Source organism: Sus scrofa, chromosome 15 (assembly GCF_054392235.1).
Source record: "Sus scrofa isolate SSC_HxYL_T2T_F1_AM1 chromosome 15, Sscrofa_HxYL_maternal_Yorkshire_Landrace_v2.0, whole genome shotgun sequence".
Lineage (NCBI taxonomy): Eukaryota > Metazoa > Chordata > Mammalia > Artiodactyla > Suidae > Sus > Sus scrofa.
The window spans coordinates 119,601,631-119,622,373 of record NC_139397.1 but is presented as its reverse complement, the minus strand read 5'-3'; the positions used below and the strand labels follow the sequence as shown (position 1 = coordinate 119,622,373).

The 20,743-nt window shown below is 37.8% G+C and overlaps 1 protein-coding gene and 1 long non-coding RNA gene across 2 annotated transcripts in view; both read left to right on the top strand.

Moving 5' to 3' along the window:
• Positions 1–20,743, top strand: part of LOC146396078 (uncharacterized) — a 1,511,729-nt gene that overhangs the window by 175,771 nt on the left and 1,315,215 nt on the right. The gene's annotated exons all lie outside the window — the stretch shown is intronic.
• Positions 1–20,743, top strand: part of CATSPERT (catsper channel auxiliary subunit tau) — a 144,013-nt gene that overhangs the window by 4,381 nt on the left and 118,889 nt on the right. The window contains 3 exon segments of the mRNA XM_021075702.2: positions 2,822–2,908; positions 5,495–5,546; positions 7,283–7,428. Of these exon segments, the coding sequence (XP_020931361.2) occupies positions 2,822–2,908; positions 5,495–5,546; positions 7,283–7,428 (285 nt within the window).

The following is a 20,743-nucleotide window of genomic DNA, read 5'->3' as shown; positions in this document are numbered from 1 at the left end:
ACAAATGTTTTCAGTACAACTAAAGTATTTGTTTTGTACTTTAAAACAAAATTTTCAACATAAGGACTTACTGTATACTATAAAAATTAAACTAGTGATTCTTGAACGACACATAGCAACAAAGATTCCTGGGAAATTATTGTTTGTAAATAAGGCCATGTTGATTCAAGTTCAGCAAAGTTTGGGAATAAATATAAATTCTCCTTTTCAGGTTAGATTTTTAACAGGCAGTTTATTCACTGTTTCTCTTGCCTTTTCCCTTCCCTCCCTTTATGTTTAAAATTTTTCAATTAAAATGTCTTATAATTTTTCCTTTCTTTTTAAGTTTTATTGAAGTGTAGTTAATTTATAAGGCTGTGATAATTTCTTCTGTACAGCAAAGTGACCCAGTCATACATATGTACATGACCCTTCTCTCAGATTCTTCTCCAACACAGATCATCACAGAATACTGGGTAGAGCTCTCTGTGCTATACAATGATTGCCATTGGCCAATCATTCCATATACCTCAGTGCGTATATGCCCATCCCAAATCCCCAGTCCATCCCTCCCACCCCCAACCTGTCCCCTTTGGTAACCATAAGTTTTTCAAAGTCTGAGTCTGTTTTTGTTCTGCTAATAAGTTCATCTGTATCCCTTTTTTTTGGATTCCACATATAGGTGATGTTATGTTTGTCTTTCATTGTCTCACTAACTTCAGTTAGTATGATAGTTTCTGGATCCATTCACGTTGCCACAGATGGCTTTATTTCATTCTTTTTATGGCTGAGTAATATTCCATTGTACCACATCTGCTTTTTTTTTTTTTTTTTTTTTTTTTTTTGTCTTTTTTTAGGGTGGCATATAGAGGTTCCCAGGCTAGGGGTTGAATTGAAACTGTAGCTGCTGTTCTACAGCACAACCACAGTGCCTCGAGATCTGACCCATGTCTGCAACCTATACCACAGCTCATGGCAAGGCCAGATCCTTAACCCACTGAACATGAACCTGCATTCTCATGGATGCTAGTCAGATTCCTTTCCACTGAGCCACATGAGGAACTCCTGTACCACATCTTCTTTATTCATTCCTCTGTTGATGGACATTTAGGTTGCTTTCATGTCTTGGTTATTGTAAATACTGCTGCAGTGAACATTGGGGTACATGTTTCTTTTTGAATTATGGTTTTCTCTGGATAGATGCCCAGGAGTGAGGTTGCTAGATTGTATGGTAGTTCTATTTTTAGTTTTTTGAGGAATCTCCATACTGTTTTCCATACTGGTTGCACCAATGTACATTCCCACCAACAGTGTAAGAAGGTTCCCTTTTCTCCACACCCTCTCCAGCATTTAGAATTTGTAGATTTTTGATAATGGCCATTCTGGCTGGTATGAGGTGGTACCTCATAGTTTTGATTTGCATTTCTCTAATAATCAGTGATGCTGAGCACCTTTTCTTGTGTTTTTTTTGACCACCCATATGTCTTCTTGGAGAAATGTTTATTTATTTATTTATTTATTTTGTCTTTTTTTGTCTTTTCAGGGCTGCACTCATGGCACATGGAGGTTCCCAGGCCAGGGGTCTAATCGAGCTGTAGCCACCAGCCTATGCCACAGCCACAGCAACGTGGGATCTGAGCTGCGTCTGCAATCTACACCACAACTCAGGGCAATGCTGGATCCTTAGCCCGCTGAGCGAGGCCAGGGATTGAACCTGCATCCTCATGAATGCTAGTCGGGTTCGTTAACCACTGAGCCACAAATGGGAACTCCAAGAAATGTCTATTTAGATCTTTTAGATCTTCTGCCCATTTTTTATTGAGGTTTATATATATATATATGTATATATATATATATTGAGCTGCAAGAGGTGCTTGTACATTTGGGAGATTAATCCCTTGTCATTTGCTTTATTTGCAAATATTTTCTCCCATTCTGGGTTTTTGTTTTGTTTTGTTTTGTTTATGGTTTCCTTTGTTGTGCAAAAACTTTTGAGTTCAATTAGGTCCCATTTGTTTATTTTTGTTTTTATTGTCATTACTCTAGGAAGGGGATCTGGGAAGGTATTACTGCAGTTTATGTCAGAGAGTGATTGGCCTATGTTTTCCTCTAAGAGTTTCATAGTATCTAGTTTTACATTTAGGTCTTTAATCCATTTTGAATTTATTTTTGTGTATGTATGGTGTTAGAGACTGTTCTGATTTCATTCTTTTGCATGTAGCTGTCCAGTTTTCCCAGCACCACTTGCTGAAGAGACTGTCTTTAAAGGCAGACCATTACATGTGGTGATCAGAGTGTGGGTCAAATATAAACCCACAAATATCAGCTAGTGAAGTTACTCTGGAGAAAAGCACACAACTGAAAACCAAATGCCATCTGTTCATTTCTCCTTTCCAGTGTACTTACTATTCCAATGGATTAAAATCCAGTTCTTTCAGTGGCTGATAGCTGGAGGGATATTTGAATAATTTGCAAGCAGAATAACTGCCATTTGTGGAATACAAGACCTAGTCCACGTTAGATTAAGATCGGAATGTGGCAATGACCCTCATTTTTAGTTAGCAAGGAGAACTCATTGTTCATGCTATTATGTAATTCTCTCCTGTCTCATGATTCCTGTAATGATTTTATATTTAATTTTATACATTTTGTTTCTCCACGAACTTATTGATAAACTTAGGGCAGGGATGAGTTTGCAAGTCATAGAATATATATTTATTTTAAAATTTATAATACCTGATACTAGATACTCATAAAATGTTTGTTGAATGGAGGTAGTCTTTTATCTAATTATATTCTTCTTTGCCTTCTAAAATCTTAAATTAACTTTCTTACATTGCAGATGCTGAGAAAAACTCTTAAAGGGTCTGAAAGGAAAGAAACGGGAGTAACACCTGACGCATCGACTTTGGTGCCGTTTGGGGATGTGGTATGTACGACTGAGCCTCAGTAAACCTGTACAGATCACGCCTTACGTCACGTGAAGACTCTGTAATGTTTACTATTTGGAATCAGAATGTATGTGTAGAAAATGGTACTCTGATAAACATATTCATGAATTTTTCATTTTCATGAGTCAGAAAAGCATTCTAATAACCCCTGAAATTTTGGAAAACATCCTGAGTCACAGGAAAAAAAAAAAGTGTTTTCCATACTAGAGATTCCCAGACTCGAGTTACATCAGAATTACCTGGGATACTTTTTAAAAACATTGATTCTTGGGCTCCACTTAAGATCTGCTAACTTAGAAACTGAGGATGGAGCCTAGGAACGAGTATTTTATTGACCTCTTCAAGTGATTATATTTATTGGTTTTTTATTTATTTATTTATTTTTGTTGTTGTTGTTGTTGTTGTTGCTATTTCTTGGGCCGCTCCCGCGGCATATGGAGGTTCCCAGGCTAGGGGTCGAATCGGAACTGTAGCCACCGGCCTATGCCAGAGCCACAGCAACGAGGGATCTGAGCCGCATCTGCAACCTACACCACAGCTCAGGGCAACGCCGGATCGTTAACCCACTGAGCAAGGGCAGGGACCGAACCCACAACCTCATGGTTCCTAGTCAGATTCGTTAACCACTGCGCCACGACGGGAACTCCTGATTATATTTATTGTCAGATTAGGAACCTATTAGTGGAAATTGGTTCTCTTCCTCCTCTCCCTCATCCAAAACAGAAAACCACAGAAACAAAAGCAAACATACTCATCAATCATATGCATACACACAAGCACACTGGTAGGACCTAATATCTAGGCTGAGAACCAGAAAAATCTGTTTTCTCTCTTGGGTGCTATAGACAGAATATAGGCCATGTGTGCTTAGAACTGTCAAATACACTGGTATTCTTTTACAGTGATCTTATTTTCTGAATACTATTAGAAGAGTTAATGGGTATGAAATGAGAAATAAGGAAGACGTATCTTAAAATCAGGCACATAAAGTGCTTTTGTGAGTACCTTTCTCATCTCTTTCCTATTTTAAGTGCATGTTTGAGTGTTTGTAGGGCTGAAGGTGTTGACAGGGCTTTGGGCCACAGGTGGGTCTCAGATTCTGTGGCAGCATTTGTTATCTGCAGCTTCTGAACGGTCACCATTATGGTTTTGAGTGTTAAATATTTTTCTACACTTGAATAGAAATTTAGTCTCTTAATTATATTATATGGACCTCTTTTGTAAAAGTATAAAGAGCTATTGAAGTAAAAAGAGAGGGTAGTTTTGATGGCTTCATGTTGAGGTACTTGGCAGGCAGGAAGTGATTTATGACAGAATGCTAATATCTAGAATTATGCAATGCAAAATTGTAGTTATTATTTCCCTGTTTTACTCTCCTCTGTGCACCCAAGTTTAAACAATGATTCATGGAAATACCATTTTAAAGCTCACCTCAATTAGAACCTTTCCTTCCACATAGCAGTTCATACCACGTCTCCCTAAGAAGCAGACCACATTATTTTCTTTGTTAGAATTTCATCATTCAGGTACAGTAGTCTTTTAATTAAATACTGAGCACTAACTTCTTTTTCTGCCTTGTTCTAAAACCAGATCTTTAAAATTATGTACATTACATTTAAAACTACTATGGGGCATTGTTTCCACAAATAGCTAATAATGTTGCTGTCGTTTTTACTTGGTTTATGAGACCAAACATGGCCAAACTAAGACCAAATGGCTTATATTTGGCTACTACTGAATATTAGTATCCAGGTATTCCAGTATTAATATTGTACTTGATGTTATACACAAGGTGCAGTTTTCTTTAACATTGGAAACACTTTGTACGGAGAGAATGACTGTTTCATAGCTCTTGGCATATCATAGCCGGTGAATGTTAAATAAATAAAGTGGTTTTAGGATACTGGATAAAAATATTATCTGAAGCAAGGCATATTTCTTATTACATGTGAGATGCTATATTTTATCAGTTCTCACCTAATATAAAACAAAAATGATTCAAAGAGTGACAGTTGGATTGAAGCTGGTAAGTGAAACAAGTTTTTGCTTTGTGTTCTTATTTGATTTAGGTTTATTTTGAAACAATCTTGCCTATGTTATTCTGCAGTTCTGCTTTCTGGTGTTTTCTATAGCTAGATATTTCTAATAAGAAAAAATGTTTCTTTCTTTTTTTTTTTTTTTTTTTTTTTTTTTTTTGTCTTTTTAGAGCCGCACCCATGCCATAAGGAAGTTCCCAGGCTAAGGGTTGAATTGGAGCTGTAGCTGACAGCCTATGCCATCGCCACAACAACACCAGATCCAAGCTGCATCTGTGACCTACACCACAGTTCATGGCAACACTGGATCCTTAACCTACTGAACAAGGCCAGGGATTGAACCTGCATCCCCATGGATGCTAGTCAGTTTCATTTCTGCTAAGCCTTGATGGGAACTCTGAAAAAATATTTCTAATGAGAAAAACTAACAAAATGAAACTTTAAAACATATAGTTTGATGTAGAGTAAATGAAAGAAAAGTTAACTCTTAAAAATTCATTCAGTGTGTTTTTATTTTGATTGTTTTAGGTTGGCTGCCTGGCTATTCATATAAAGAACTGCAAACATTTTACCCCGAAAAGTATCCTTTCTTTAAGAACCATACTATGATCATGTATCACTGTTTCAGTTACATGCTACTGTATCATAAAACACTGCAAGACTTAGTGGCTTAAACCATTAACCATTTTATTATCAATCACTGTATGTGCCCTCACTCAGTGGTAGTTCTGTTTCACATTATCATGGCTGAGACTGAAGTCATCTGGCAGTTCAGAAGGACTGGACTATCTAAAATGAATCCTTTACAAGTCTGGTGCTTTAGTGAGAATGCCTGAAAGACTGGACTTAGCTGCAATGCTGAAAAGAATTCATGTAGAAAAGAAAGCTTTCTTTCCATGTTGAAACTTTCTTTCATCATTTAAATTTTTTTCTGCATTAATTTTTATTTTGAAATATTGCATTAAAGTATTATCTTTTTTTTTTTCCCTTTTTTTTTGGTCCTTTTAGGGCCCCACCCATGGCATATGAAGGTTCCCAGGCTAGGGGTTGAATTGGACCTGTAGCTGCCAGCTACAGCCACAGCCACAGCCACACTGGGTCCAAGCTGCATCTGCAACCCACACCACAGCTCATGGCAATGCCGGATCCTTAACCTACTGAGTGAAGCCAGGGATCGAACCTGAATCCTCACGGATGCTAGTCAGATTCGTTTCTGCTGAGCCACGATGGGAACTCCTAAAATATTATCTTGATTGCTGAAGTTTTTGGTGTCCCCCTGAATTTTGTACCCTGGCTAGTGCCTCGCTCACCTTGTCCTATTTCAGCCCTGGTCATGTCCATTGCGTGTTAAAGTAGGCACAGGACCAGGCCAGATTTAAGAGCAGAAGAAAATAAACTTTACCTTTTGATGTGAAGAGTGACAAGACTTTTAGCTATCTGTAATCCACTTCAATCATCTGTAAGTTAAAGAAAAAACATATCTTCTTGAATAATAATACTGATTTGTTTCTAAGTAATAACGATGCTTGTCTTAAACATTGTGAAAAGGATTTATTTTTCTCAGTGCCTTTAAATAAGCTGAATGCTTATTATTAGATTTATCATGGCGTAAAACCAGTCTCATTATGAGGACTTGATGTTTCTTTTTTATACAAAGTGAATTACTGAAGAGAATTCTACATAAAGAGAGTTTTGAAGATAATTAAATCATAAAAATTTTTTAATTCATGGAGTGCTACAAAAGATTAAAAAAAATACAGACCCATATAGAATAAGCAAAATATATAGTGAAGTAAATTAGAAAGTAGAATGCTGCTTTAAATTTTGTTGTTCTAAAATTAAGAATAAGCTACTCTAAAAGGACATATTTTTTGAATTTTTGAATTTCTCCATAATTGCTCTTAGGAAAAAATTTTCAAGTATATATTGCAAATATTTAGTCACCTAAAAGATAATATATAGAAAATTTTGTGAAAGAATTATGATGGAAATATGAGGATAAAAATATGAGAAATAATCTAAAGAAGAATCGACCTTCTTTTCCTATTTATGTTGTGCCTATAACTGATGGTAAAATATGAAAGTATTATTTTAAAAGACTTTATTCATTGTTTAATATGCTCTATAATTTCTTTCTTTCTTTATTTGACTGATTCTTAAGTTTTGGCCTGAATTGTTTAATGGGTTAACTTTATCATGTGTTATTGTTCAGTGACAGCAAAATATGCTTCCTGAATTATTTAATGTTTTCGTTTTATAATGTGTTATTTTTCAACTATAACAAAATTTGCTTCCTAAATATCTATGTATTTACAGTCAGTTTACAACTTTACAGTGATTTGTTCATTCGCATCTCTATTAACAACGTGGTGAAATGTACAAAACCTTATAGCTTGCTACCCCCAAATGATGAAAAGAACGCTATAATTGCATTTGATGAAGTGAAGTTCTTTTCTGTACAGGTAATGTTAAAGTTCTCTTCTAGAATGAGAATGCATTGTTATAGTTTCAAATTCTAATATCTTTTTTTTTAGGGGATAGGAAAGAAACAAAAGCAATGTTTTTTCATTTGATATTTTACAGTGTTCTATGTCTATATTAAGGGCTATTTGATGTTTTTACAACTTACTGTAAAATGCATAGTCATGATGTTGTTCTTCTCCAAGATCTTGTTGTCAGTGATTCTGAGTGTTCATCACACATGTATGCATTTTTCTTTATATTACTCCTCTCCTCCCGTCTACCCTCTTTCGCCTTAGTCATTGGGCTGCTGTAACAAATTACCATAGACTGAGTGGCTCAAACAGCAAACCTTTATTTATCACATTTCTGGAAAGTGGGAAGTTCAAGATCAAGGTGTTGGCAGATCTGGTGTCTGGTGGGAACCTGCTTCCTGGTTTTCCCATGGCCGTCCTCCTATTGTATAGACATGTCAGAGAGAAAAGAGGGGTTATTTTTCTTGTGTCTCTTATAAGAACACTAATCAGATTCACAAAGGCTCCATTCTCAGAATCTGGTTACCTCCCAAACACTCCCCACTACAGATACCACCCCATTGGGGATTTAGGCTTTAACATATAAATTTTGAGGAGACACATAGCATACCTTTTTTTCCATATCCTTCTCCTCTCTCCTTTCTTCTTGTATAGACTCTATTTGTACATGGATAAACTTATTTAGTCTGAGGACTAAAATCAGGGGACTTGGATTGATTTCTGTTCTTTGCAGATTACTAATTGTATAACAGGAACAACATGTACCCCCAAGTTCATAGCAGCATTATTTACAATTGCCAAGATATGGAAGCAACCTAAGTGTCCACACAGATTAATGGGTAAAGAAGTCGTGGTATAGGTATACACACACACACACACACACACACACACACACACACACACACATAATGGAATACTACTCAGCCATAAAAAAGAATGAAATTTTACCATTTGCAGCAAAATGAATAGACTTAGAGAGGATTATGTTAAGTGGAATAAGTCAGAGAATGACAAATACTATGATATCACTTATATGTGAAATCTGAAAAAAATATAGCAAACTAGTGAATAAAACAAAAAGAAGCAGATTCACAGATATAGAGAACAAACTAGTGGTTGCCAGTGGGTGAGGGGCAAAATAGGGGTAGGGGATTAAGAGGTACAAGCTGTTAGATATAAAATAAGCTACAAGGGTATTTTTTACAACATGGAGAATATAGCAAACAGTTAATAATAACTAAGTGCAGCATAACCTTTAAAAATTGTGAATCACTCTATTGTACACATGTAACATTATTTATCAACTATACTTCAATTAAAAATAGATAGCATATGTATACATGTAAGGATAACCTGACCCCGTTGCTGTACAGTGGGAAAAAAAAAAAAGCCAAAAAAAATAGATAGCATCTAAAAATTTTTTAAAAATCAATAAATAATGATATAAGCATGTACTTAGTAACATGATTTTATGGCCCCCCCCAAACCCCAGAGAAATCCCTTCAAAAGGTAGTTTCTGAGGAGTGGAAATTAGGGAGTGGCTTGGGTAGTGTTCTAAAATTATACCTGGTATCACATTTATAGACATATGGCTGAGTGGTGACAGGGAGAGGGTAATGCTATTGAAAGAAGAATCTATTATTTATATTTCCTAAGAGGCATACCATACCACACAGGGCCCCGGGATGCTGGAGGCCAGCTCTGGTGGCCAGGGAGTGTACACTTTCCCAATAGGAGATGGACAGCATTGGCGAATATACATATGGAGACAGCCTCTTTGTCCCTTCTTTCAGGGTGCCAGACTGCTCAAATTTTATTGGCATAAGTGGTTGATTATATAGACAGCTTTCCACTACAGATCACATCACAGTGTTAAAAGTACATTGGTTAACTATTACATGGTATAGCAGCTATACATCATGTTCTAAGATCTTTATCTTAACTAAACTTAGTGAGTACAATTTAAGGGCAATTAGGTACAATACATCATGTGGAAAGGAGGAGACTTAGTACAAATCATCCCATGGCCAGCCAGTCTTTACAAGTTGAAGAGGTCACAGACACAAGAATTTGGCATTCACAAATCTTGTTTTTAGACTGGTGCTTATCTTTAAAGCATTACGGCAGGGAGGCAGTGTAAGAAAATATAAACAAACTTAACTAGCTATCACTTACTAGCTTTTAAAATCAAGGACAAAACTCACAGCTAGGTTTCTTGGATAATATATGTCTAACTTCTATGAACCTCATTAAAATCCTAACTCTGAAATTTACTATATAATTAGTTAGTAGATAAACACTATGTTTTAACTAAGCTGGATTTAAATAGGGGAAGTCCTTCAGGAGGAAAATCTTATTATATTATTGTTGTAACTTTGTTAAATCACAAATCACCACAGGAAAATAAGAATGGGAAATAAGAATAATAAGCAAATAATCAGGAAAGACTGAGGAAAACTGAATAACAAAATAGGAAAGACTAGGTCACCCGAGAAACAATCCATGTTCTCCAGCGCAAACATGGAAATTGTTTTCCCAGGAAAGCCCCAATTCTTCCCCATCAACATCAAAATGAGAGCTGTGTAACCTGAGGCCTGCCCTCAGCTTGTACCATTCAGGCAGGCTTTTATCCTGTCCAGAGGCCCACCTTCGGCTTGTACCGTTCAGGTGAGCTCCCTTCCTTGGTTAGGAACCTGCCTTCAGGTTTTTCCGCCGTCAGGCAAGGTCCTTTTTTTTTGAGTCCCTGCATGTCCTTGGCTCCCTGCACCAGGAGAACTATTAGGATGGTCAGGAGGCAGAGGACAGAAGCAAGGGGAGAGTCTAGACTAAAGCCTTTACTGAAGTTTTCTTGAGAGAGGCAATTCATTGTGGAGTCAATAGTTTAGAACTGACTGATGTGAATAATTCCAGCAGGCTTTGGGTTGTAGAGATAGTTTCTGGTTGCCTGGCACCTGGCCCTGGGGTGATTAGGGCAAGGGAAATATTGGTGCCATGTGAGAGTTAAGGAGGTGGTTAGGGTATAGATTTGACAAAGGTTAGTTATCCTGCAGAAGATGTGCTACCATTCATTCAAACCCTTTGCTGTCTCTAGGATCTGGCTAGCCTCGGGAGGGAAAGTCTCATTCTGACCAGAAAACTTTTTAAGATATCAAAACATCATAAAATACAGGGGGGGGGGAAGTTAGTACAAGTAGAAGAAAAAAATGTCATTTCTTTGTAGAACTGTTTGACTTTTAAACTATGTACTAACTTACTAGGATAAAAATAAAATTATACTGTATATACTTTAGGACTTCACTTTACTAAAAGTTGCAAAATAGATCTAGTTTTAAAAAAACTTACAAACAAAAAAATTAAAAGCAATGGCAAATGAATTTAACCTATTTTAATTATTCTGGAAAGCTGTTGAGTAAGTGATGTTAAAATTCCTTTTGAAGAAAGCATAACAGAGGATTTCTGTTCTGGCCTTGCTGGAGTAGGTGATAACTAGATTTACGCTTTGCTCTAAACAACCATAAAACTGAGTAAAATATATGAAATAACTGTTTTTTGGTATATGATGGAAATAGGAGGGCTACAATCCTTAAGAGAGGGGAAGTGCAAGATGTGAGTTCCACATTTACCAGAGCTTTCTATCTGGCAGTGAATCTGGTTCAAAGAAGTGAAACCCGAGCAGAGAGTGGCAGTCTTGCTGGGTGAAGGAAGCAGAGGCTGAGTAGAGGAAACTGATGAGAGTTTGGGGCTGCTGAGGTGGCTTGAATTTGTAAGGCAGAGTCCTGGAGAGGAGGAGGCAGCAGATATGAAGAAGCTCCAGAAAACTGTAGGTCTTCTACTTGGGATCTTGAATGGATCCTAAGGTGTGCACATGCAAGGGGAGTTTGTAGGAGAAATTACAGAGAATTGCTGGAGAAATGAGAACTGAATAGAGATTTCAGAGGTCACAAATTCAGAGTCATTAGAATCTGATGCAGCTAAAGTGGAGAGACCTTGTTGAACATTCACAGTATTTACTTGAGATCCCAGTAAGGCCAGGTCTTAAGAATAAGGACCATGTGCTAAGAGTAAGGGTTAAACACACTAGGACCAAGGACAAGAACTGAAACAGATGCATCCTCAAACCTTGTCATAGGATCAAGATGGTCTGCCAGTAATTGGTTGCCTTCCAGAAAAGAATTCACTGGTTCTTAGAGGAAGATTAAAAAAACCCAGAGTCTCTATGATATATTCTTCAAAATACCATCATATAATAAACATTACTTATTCATAGGGAAATAAAAACAGACAACAGGGGTAAACCTACAGGTGACCCAAATGTTTGAATCTACCAATCAGAACTTTATAGTAAACTATCATGAATGTGTCAAGAGTGGAAAAGGAGGACAAAATGGATGATCACACTGGGAATTTCAAAGAGAACAGAAACTCAAAAGAACCAGATGGAGATTCTAGATATGAAAAATATAATATTGAAATTAAAAGTTCATTTGAAGAGTTTAAAAGCATTCTGAGCAGAAGAAAAGATCTGTTAACTAGAAGACAAACCAATAGAAATCATTCAAATTGGAGCTCAGTGATTAAAAGATTGAAAAATGGACGATACCAGTGGGCAATATCACTTAGTTTAAACACGTGTAATGACCTCTCAAAAGAAAAGATAAGAAAGTACTTAGAGTATTTAATATTTTAGAGTTTTCTCTGCTAAATGTTTTCCAAAGTTAATGAAAGACATCAATCTGCAGATTCAAGAAACTCAATGAACTTCAAGTGGAGTAAGTACAAAAGTGATCTCACCTAAGTATGTCATAATCAAACTGCTAAAAACCAAAAATAAAGAGAAAATCTTAAAAGTAGACGGGGGTGGGGAACACATGACATTAAGGTGAACAACAATAACAGCAGACTTCGCATCAAAAATGGTGGCAGTCAAGTGGCAAGGGAATACTATCTTTTAAGTGCTTAAAAAAAAGTCAACATAGATTTTTTTTTATATTCCCACTGTACAGCAAGGGGATCAAGTTATCCTCACATGTATACATTACAATTACATTTTTTTCCCACCCTTTGTTTTGTTGCAACATGAGTATCTAGACAAAGTTCTCAATGCTATTCAGCAGGATCTCCTTGTACATCAATTCTAAGTTGTGTCTGATAAGCCCAAGCTCCCGATCCCTCCCACTCCCTCCCCCTCCCATCAGGCAGCCACAAGTCTCTTCTCCAAGTCCATGATTTTCTTTTCTGAGGAGATGTTCATTTGTGCTGGATATTAGATTCCAGTTATAAGTGATATATTTGTCTTTGTCTTTCTGGCTCATTTCATTCAGTATGAGAGTCTCTAGTTCCATCCATGTTGCTGCAAATGGCATTATGTCATTCTTTTTTATGGCTGAGTAGTATTCCATTGTGTATATATACCACCTCTTCCGAATCCAATCATCTGTCGATGGACATTTAGATTGTTTCCATGTCCTGGCTATTGTGAATAGTGCTGCAATGAACATGCGGGTGCATGTGTCTCTTTTAAGTAGAGTTTTGTCCGGATAGATGCCCAAGAGTGGGATTGCAGGGTCATGTGGAAGTTCTATGTATAGATTTCTAAGGTATCTCCAAACTGTTCTCCATAGTGGCTGTACCAGTTTACATTCCCACCAACAGTGCAGGAGGGTTCCCTTTTCTCCACAGCCCCTCCAGCACTTGTTATTTGTAGATTTATTAATGAGGGCCATTCTGACTGGTGTGAGGTGATATCTCATGGTAGTTTTGATTGGCATTTCTCGTATGATCACCGATGTTGAGCATTTTTTCATGTGTTTGCTGGCCATCTGTATATCTTCCTTGGAGAACAGTCTATTCAGGTCTTTTACCCATTTTTCCATTGATTGATTGGCTTTTTTGCTGTTGGGTTGTATAAGTTGCTTATATATTCTAGAGATTAAGCCCTTGTCGGTTGCATCATTTGAAAGTATTTTCTCCCATTCTGAAAGTTGTCTTTTTGTTTTCTTTTTGGTTTCCTTTGCTGTGCAAAAGCTTTTCAGTTTGATGAGGTCCCATGGGTTTATTTTTGCTCTGATTTCTATTGCTTTGGGAGACTGACCTGAGAAAATATTCATGATGTTGATGTCAGAGAGTGTTTTGCCTATGTTTTCTTCTAGGAGTTTGATGGTGTCCTGTCGTATATTTAAGTCTTTCAGCCATTTTGAGTTTATTTGTGTGCATGGTGTGAGGGTGTGTTGTAATTTCATTGCTTTGCATGCGGCTGTCCAGATTTCCCCGCAATGCTTGCTGAATAGACTTTCTTTTTCCCATTTTATTGCCTCCCTTGTCAAAGATTAATTGACCATAGGTGTCAGGGTTTATTTCCGGGTTCTCTCTTCTGTTCCATTGGTCTGTCTGTCTGTTTTGATACCAGTACCACACTGTTTTGATGACTGTGGCTTTGTAGTATTTCTTGAAGTCTGGGAGAGTTATGCCTCCTGCTTGGTTTTTGTTTCTCAGGATTGCTTTGGCGATTCTGGGTCTTTTGTGGTTCCATATAAATGTTTGGATTGTTTGTTGTACTTCTGTGAAAAACGTCATGGGTAATTTGACAGGGATTGCATTGAATCTGTAGATTGCTTTGGGTAGGATGGCCATTTTTACAATATTGATTTTCTCCAGTCCAGGAACATGGAATATCTTTCCATTTCTTTACATCTTCTTTGATTTCTTTGATTAAAGTTTTGTAGTTCTCGGCATATAGGTCCTTTACCTCCTTGGTCAGGTGTATTCCGAGGTATTTGATTTTGTGAGGTGCAATTTTAAAAGGTATCGTATTTTTGTATTCCTTTTCTAATATTTCATTGCTAGTATACAGAAATGCCACTGACTTCTGAATGTTAATCTTATATCCTGCCACTTTGCTGAATTTATCAATCAGTTCAAGGAGTTTTGGGGTTGAGTCCTTAGGGTTTTCTAGGTATAGTATCATGTCATCTGCATACAGTGACAGTTTGATCTCTTCTCTTGCTATATGGATGCCTTTTATTTCTTTTGTTTGTCTAATTGCTGTGGCTAGGACTTCCCAAACGATGTTGAAGAGCAGTGGTGAGAGTGGGCATCCCTGTCTTGTTCCAGATTTGAGTGAGAAGGTTTTCAGTTTTTCCCCATTGAGGATTATATTTGCTGTGGGTTTATCATAAATGGCTTTGATTATATTCAGGAATGTTCCTTCTATACCCACTCTGGCGAGGATCTTGATCATGAATGGATGTTGGACTTTGTCAAATGCTTTTTCTGCGTCTATTGAGATGATCATATGATTTTTGACTTTTTTTTGGTTAATGTGGTGTATGATGCTGATTGATTTGCGTATGTTGAACCATCCTTGTGAACCTGGAATGAACCCAACCTGGTCATGGTGTATAATTTTTTTGATATGTTGTTGGATTCGGCTGGCTAAGATTTTGTTGAGAATTTTTGCATCTATACTCATCAATGATATTGGGCGATAGTTTTCTTTTTTGGTGGTATCTCTGTCTGGTTTTGGAATGAGGGTGATGGTGGCCTCATAGAATGTCTTTGGGAGTCTTCCTTCTTCTTCAACCTTTTGAAAGAGTTTAAGGAGGATGGGCACCAATTCCTCTTTATATGTTTGATAAAATTCACCTGTGAAGCCATCTGGTCCTGGACTTTTATTTGTAGGGAGTGATTTTATGACCTCTTCAATTTCATTTCTAGTGATTGGTCTGTTCAGTTGGTCTGTTTCTACTTGATTCAGTTTTGGCAGGCTGTAAGATTCTAGAAAATTGTCCATTTCTTCCAGATTGTCAAACTTGTTGCTGTGTAGTTGTTCATAGTATTCTCTTATGGTTTTTTGTATTTCTGCTGTATCCGTTGTGATTTCTCCTTTTTCATTTATAATTTTGGTTATTTGGGTTCTTTCTCTCCTCTTTTTAGTGAGTCTGGCCAGGGGTTTGTCAATTTTGTTCACCTTTTCAAAGAACCAGCTCTTGGTTTTATTAATTTTCTCTATTGTTTTTTGAGTCTCTATTTTATTGATTTCTTCTTTGATCTTTAAAATTTCTTTCCTTCTGCTGACTTTAGGACTTTTGTGTTCTTCTTTTTCTAATTCATTTAGGTGTAGGGTTAAGTTGTCAATTTGGGATCTTTCTTCTTTTTTGAGAAAGGCCTGTATTGCTATAAATTTCCCTCTGACACTGCTTTCACAGCATCCCATAGATTTTGAGAGGTTGTGTCTTCACTATCATTTGTTTCAAGGTAGTTTTTAATTTCCTTCTTGATTTCCTCATTGACCCATTGGTTTTTTAGTAGCATGTTGTTTAGTCTCCATGGAGTAGGTTTTTTCTCTTTCCTTTTCCCATGATTGATTTCTAATTTCATGGCATTGTGGTCCAAGAAGATACTTGAGATAATTTCCATGCTCCTAAATTTATTGAGATTCACTTTGTGTCCCAATATGTGGTCGATTCTTGAGAATGTTCTGTGAGCATTTGAGAAGAATGTGTATTCTGATTTTTTTAGATGTGGTGTCCTGAAGATATCAATTAAGTCTAACTTTTCTATTGTTTCCTTTAGGATCTCTGTTGCTTTATTGGTTTTGGTCTAGAGGATCTGTCCATTGATGTGAGGGGGGTATTTACGTCTCCTACTATGATTGTATTCTCATCAATATCTCCCTTTATGTCTGTTAATATTTGTTGTATGTATCTGGGTGGTCCTATATTTGGGGCATATATGTTGATGATAGTAACATCCTCTCCTTGGATGGATCCCTTAATCATTAAATAGTGTCCTTCTTTGTCTTTCCTTATGTCTTTTGTTTGAAAGTCTATTTTGTCTGATATGAGTGTTGCAACTCCTGCTTTTCTGTCATGTCTATTGGCGAAGAATATTTTTCCCCACGCTTTCACTTTCAATCTATATGTATCCTTTGTCCTAAGGTGAGTTTCTTGTAGGCAGCATATTGAAGGTTTTTGCCTTTTTATCCACTCAGCCACTCTGTGTCTTTTGATTGAGGCATTCAGCCCATTGACATTTAAGGTGATAATTGATAGATGATTATTTATTGCCATTTTGAACCTCGTGTTCCAGTTGATTCTATGGTTCTCCATTCTTCCTTTCTTTCTTTCTTTCTTTTTTTTTTTTTTTTTTTTTGGTTGGATGGTCTCCTGTTATTATCTACTTGAGTATTTTTTTTTTCATTTTTTGTGAATGCAATATTTGGTTTTGGCTTGTGATTGCCCTGTTTTTTAAGTATGCTAACCCCTTCCCATAATTGTGTGTTTTAGTCTGATGGTCTTGTAAGTTCAAACACTTCATTACTATATTAAAATTAAGAAGAGAAACATACAAACAAACAAAAAGGGTTATTTCCTTCCTAACATCCCTTGCCCACATTTTATGGTTTTGATGACTTTTTTATTTTTTTCTTTTTAATTTTATTTTGTTTGAAGCATGTTCATGATTAAATCTGTATGCTGGCTTATTTGAGTGACTGCTCTCTGATTGCGGTTTCCTCAGTCCTAGTTCTTCCTCTTCTTCTTCTTCTTTTTTTTTCTTTTCTTTTTTCTTCCCTTTCCTTCCTTTCTTTTTGGTTTAGAGAAGCCCTTTCAATATTTCCTTTAACCTGGGTTTTGTGTTGCTGTATTCTTTAAGTTTTTGTTTGTTGGAAAACATTTTTATTTCCCCTTCTATTTTAAATGATATTCTTGCTGGATAGAGTATTCTAGGTTGCATATTTTTTCCTTTGAGCACTTTAAATATCTCTTGCCATTCCCTCCTGGCCTGTAGTGTTTCTGTAGAGAAATCAGCTGATATTCTTATGGGGGTTCCCTTATAGGTAACATTCTGTTTTTCTCTTGCTGCCTTTAGGATCCTCTCTTTATCACTAACTTTTGCCATTTTTATTATGATGTGTCTTGGTGTGGGTCTGTTTGGGTTCAATTTGTTTGGGGCCTTCTGTGCTTCCTGTATCTTGAACTCAGTATCCTTTAGATTTGGGAAGTTTCCATCGATAATTTCTTCAAATATATTTTCCATTCCCTTATCTTTTTCTACTCCTTCTGGAATTCCTATTATGCATAGATTGGCCCACTTTATATTATCCCATAGGTCTTTTATATTGCTTTACTCTTTTTTCATTTAGTTTTCTGTCTGCTGACCTGATTGGGTGATTTCCATTATTCTATCTTCCATATCACTGATTCATTCTTCTGCATTATTCATTCTGGTTTTTACTGCCCCTAGTTCAGTTTGCATCTCTGCAAATGAATGTTCTAGTTTTTCTTGGCTCCTCCTTATATTTTATAGTTCCTTTCTGAGGGTATCTGCATTACTGTTCATATCTTCTCTTAATTCCTTCAGTATTTTCACTATTTCTCTTTTGAACTCCAGGTCTGTCTGACTGCAGAGATCTGTTTCATTGCTGACTGTTTTAGGTGAGTTCTCCTGTTGGTTTGACTGGGGGTGGTTTCTCAGCTTCTTCATCTTGCTTGTTGTCTTCTTTCTCCTGAGGGAGTTGTACTCTCCGTGATCGGGCAGTGTTCGCCTTGTCACTGCCGTGGAATATTTCCTGAGGGCTGGCGTTGTTGGTCAATCTTTTTTGAGGCAGTGTGGCTTTTCTGGAGTGTTGATGGGGCTAACAGGGTCTCTTTGAAGCAAAGGAGGACTTTCTGAGGGCAGACAGGACTGGGAGGTCCACACCACGATGGTAGCAGATTTCACTCGGTCAGGCAGAGCTTGCTCTGGTGTTTTTAGGCTGTGGGGTTCTTGCAGGGGGTTGGCGGTGTTGGGCAGCTGTTCCTCAGGAGTGCAGCACCCCCTGAGGGCTGTAGCAGCTATTTGGGTCACTGAGAACCCAAGAGGCTCTTCCCTAGGGCAGCCCAACTCAGAAGGATGGCCTGAGAATGTAGGCGGATCTTTTCACAGTCTGTCCAAGCTTGTTGTAGCTTTTCTGGGCTGCAGGGGGTCCTGCCTGGAGCTGGCAGTCCTTTGCAGCTGTTCTGCAAGAGTGCAGCACCCCCTGAGGGCTTTGGTAGCTAGCTGGGCCGCTGAAAACCCAAGAGGCTCCTCCCCAGGGCAGCCCGACTCAGAAAGACTGTCCAAGAATTAGGCAGATCTTTTCACAGCCTGGCTAGGCTTGTTCTAGCTTTTTTGGGCTGCAGGCCTTTTCTCGGGGGCTGGTGGTGTTTGGTGCTGCTCTGCAGGGGTGTAGCCCCTCCAAAGTGCAAGCAGGCCTGTGCAGGGACAGCCCCTGTGGTGGTAGGCTTCAGGAAGTTATAGAGGCCAGCCCTCCTGGATGGCAGGCAGCCCCAGGTCCTGCGAGTGCGTAGTGGGTGGCGGGGGTGGGGGGAGGGGATGCACTGGGAAGCACAGCTTTCTGCTAGCTTGTGGGCCTGTAAGCTTGCTGTGGCATGGGGAGTATTCTATGGGGACCCACCCCTTCTTCTCTCCCCTCCCCAGCACGGTCGCAGACCAGGCTCTTCTCCCAGGTTCCCTCTGATGTGGCTTTCCACTTCCCTGCCCCTAGAGTATTGCTCCCTTCCTCTGCGACAGCTTTGTTTTCTAGTCTCCCAGGCAGTCTCTGCCCCATCCAATTTGACAGACCAGTTTCTAGACCTCCCAAGCAGTCTCCGCTCCACCCCGCAACACCAGCCCTTTCCCAGGGACTAACCTCTGAGCCGAGGTCTCGGTGCCCAGCCCCCACCCAGGCGTCTCAATTTTTGGTGACTGTGCCCATAGTTCAGATGGTCCGTTCGGTTCTCGATCTGCTTTTCAGAACTCCAACTTACTGCTACACTCTTCTCTGCATCCGGAGATTCCTCCGGTTCGTTTGATCTTTCCCCTGAGTAGGTGACTTTCCAGGGTGCGGGATCCCTTTCTCCTCTGCAGTTCCCTTTCAGGAGCGCCCGTCCAGCTTGGATTCACCTTCTCTCACTCTCCTCTTTTCTCTTGTTTTACCTAGTAATGTCACAAACTTCTTGCCATTATTGGAGTTTAGGTTCTTCTGCCAGTGATTGGTTGCTGTTCTGTGTGAGTCATTTATCCTGTAGATGTGCTTTTTTTGTTGTGTTTGTGGGAGAGGGTGAGCGTGTCCCCCTACTCTTCCCCCATCTTGTCTACTCCAACATAGATTTCTAAATCCAGTGAATATATTCTTCAATAAGATGGTGAAAGACAAGGGCTGAGGGTTTTTATCTGGATGTATATAAACATCAAAGGAAGGTTGATCCCAAATAAACTGCACAGGAGGAATGAAGAACCCTGGTAATGGTAAATATATGGGTAAAAATGAAAGACTTAAAAAAGAAGAACATAAATAAAAGACTATTTTAAAAATATTCTCCAAAAGACTAGGCTGTTTAAAACAAAATAATGATGATGGATGGTAGGATTTATAGCATTTGTATAGGTGAAATATATGACAAGAGTAACAAGAATAGTGTAAATGGAATTATGCTATTGCGCACATATAATTTAATTCAGGATGTACTGTAGTATGTTAAACATGCATATTTTAATCCCTAGAACAACCATGATAAATAATACAAAAGTGTATTAGAAGAGAAGAAAGCAGAGAGAAGAGTGGGGAGGCAATGGGAGAGGAGAGGAGGAAGAAAGGCAGAAAAGAAAGTATAAACTTAATTAGAATTGAGTTTGAAAACTGAGAAAATCACAATCAAATCTTAGGCAGACAGGAGGAAGAAAGTAATACAGGAAAAAAATAAATGAGATTCATAAACAGAGGTATTGAAGAAATACTGGAGGTAGTTACTGATAAAACTGTTACAATAGACAAATCTGGCAAGTCTCATCAAGAAAATTATTCAACTTTGAACATAGGTATAAATAGGGAAGTGATTTTTAAAAACCATGAGGATACCTTACATAATGTGATTCTAAAAATTTGAAAATCTAGGTGAAACAGAATATTAGAAAATATAAATTACATTATGTCTTGGGTCTGTCTTTTGTAAACTAAATGTATTTGGATTTTTAAAATACAGCCTGACTATGTGTACTTTTAACTACATTATCTAGTGTATTACATTTAATGTAATTACAAACTCGTTCCCTTATTTTGTGTTATTTGTACCAACTGAGCTATAGCTTCCTTTTCTTCTTTCTTGCCTACTTTGAGATTGAATATTTGAAAATCTTACTCTGTTTTTACTCCTCTTGTTTTGGAGATTATATACTACTTTTTTAGTTTTATAGAAATTATACTATGTATGCTTATCAAAGTCAATGTTTAACAATACCTTTATCCTTCTGGGCAAAACAAGGA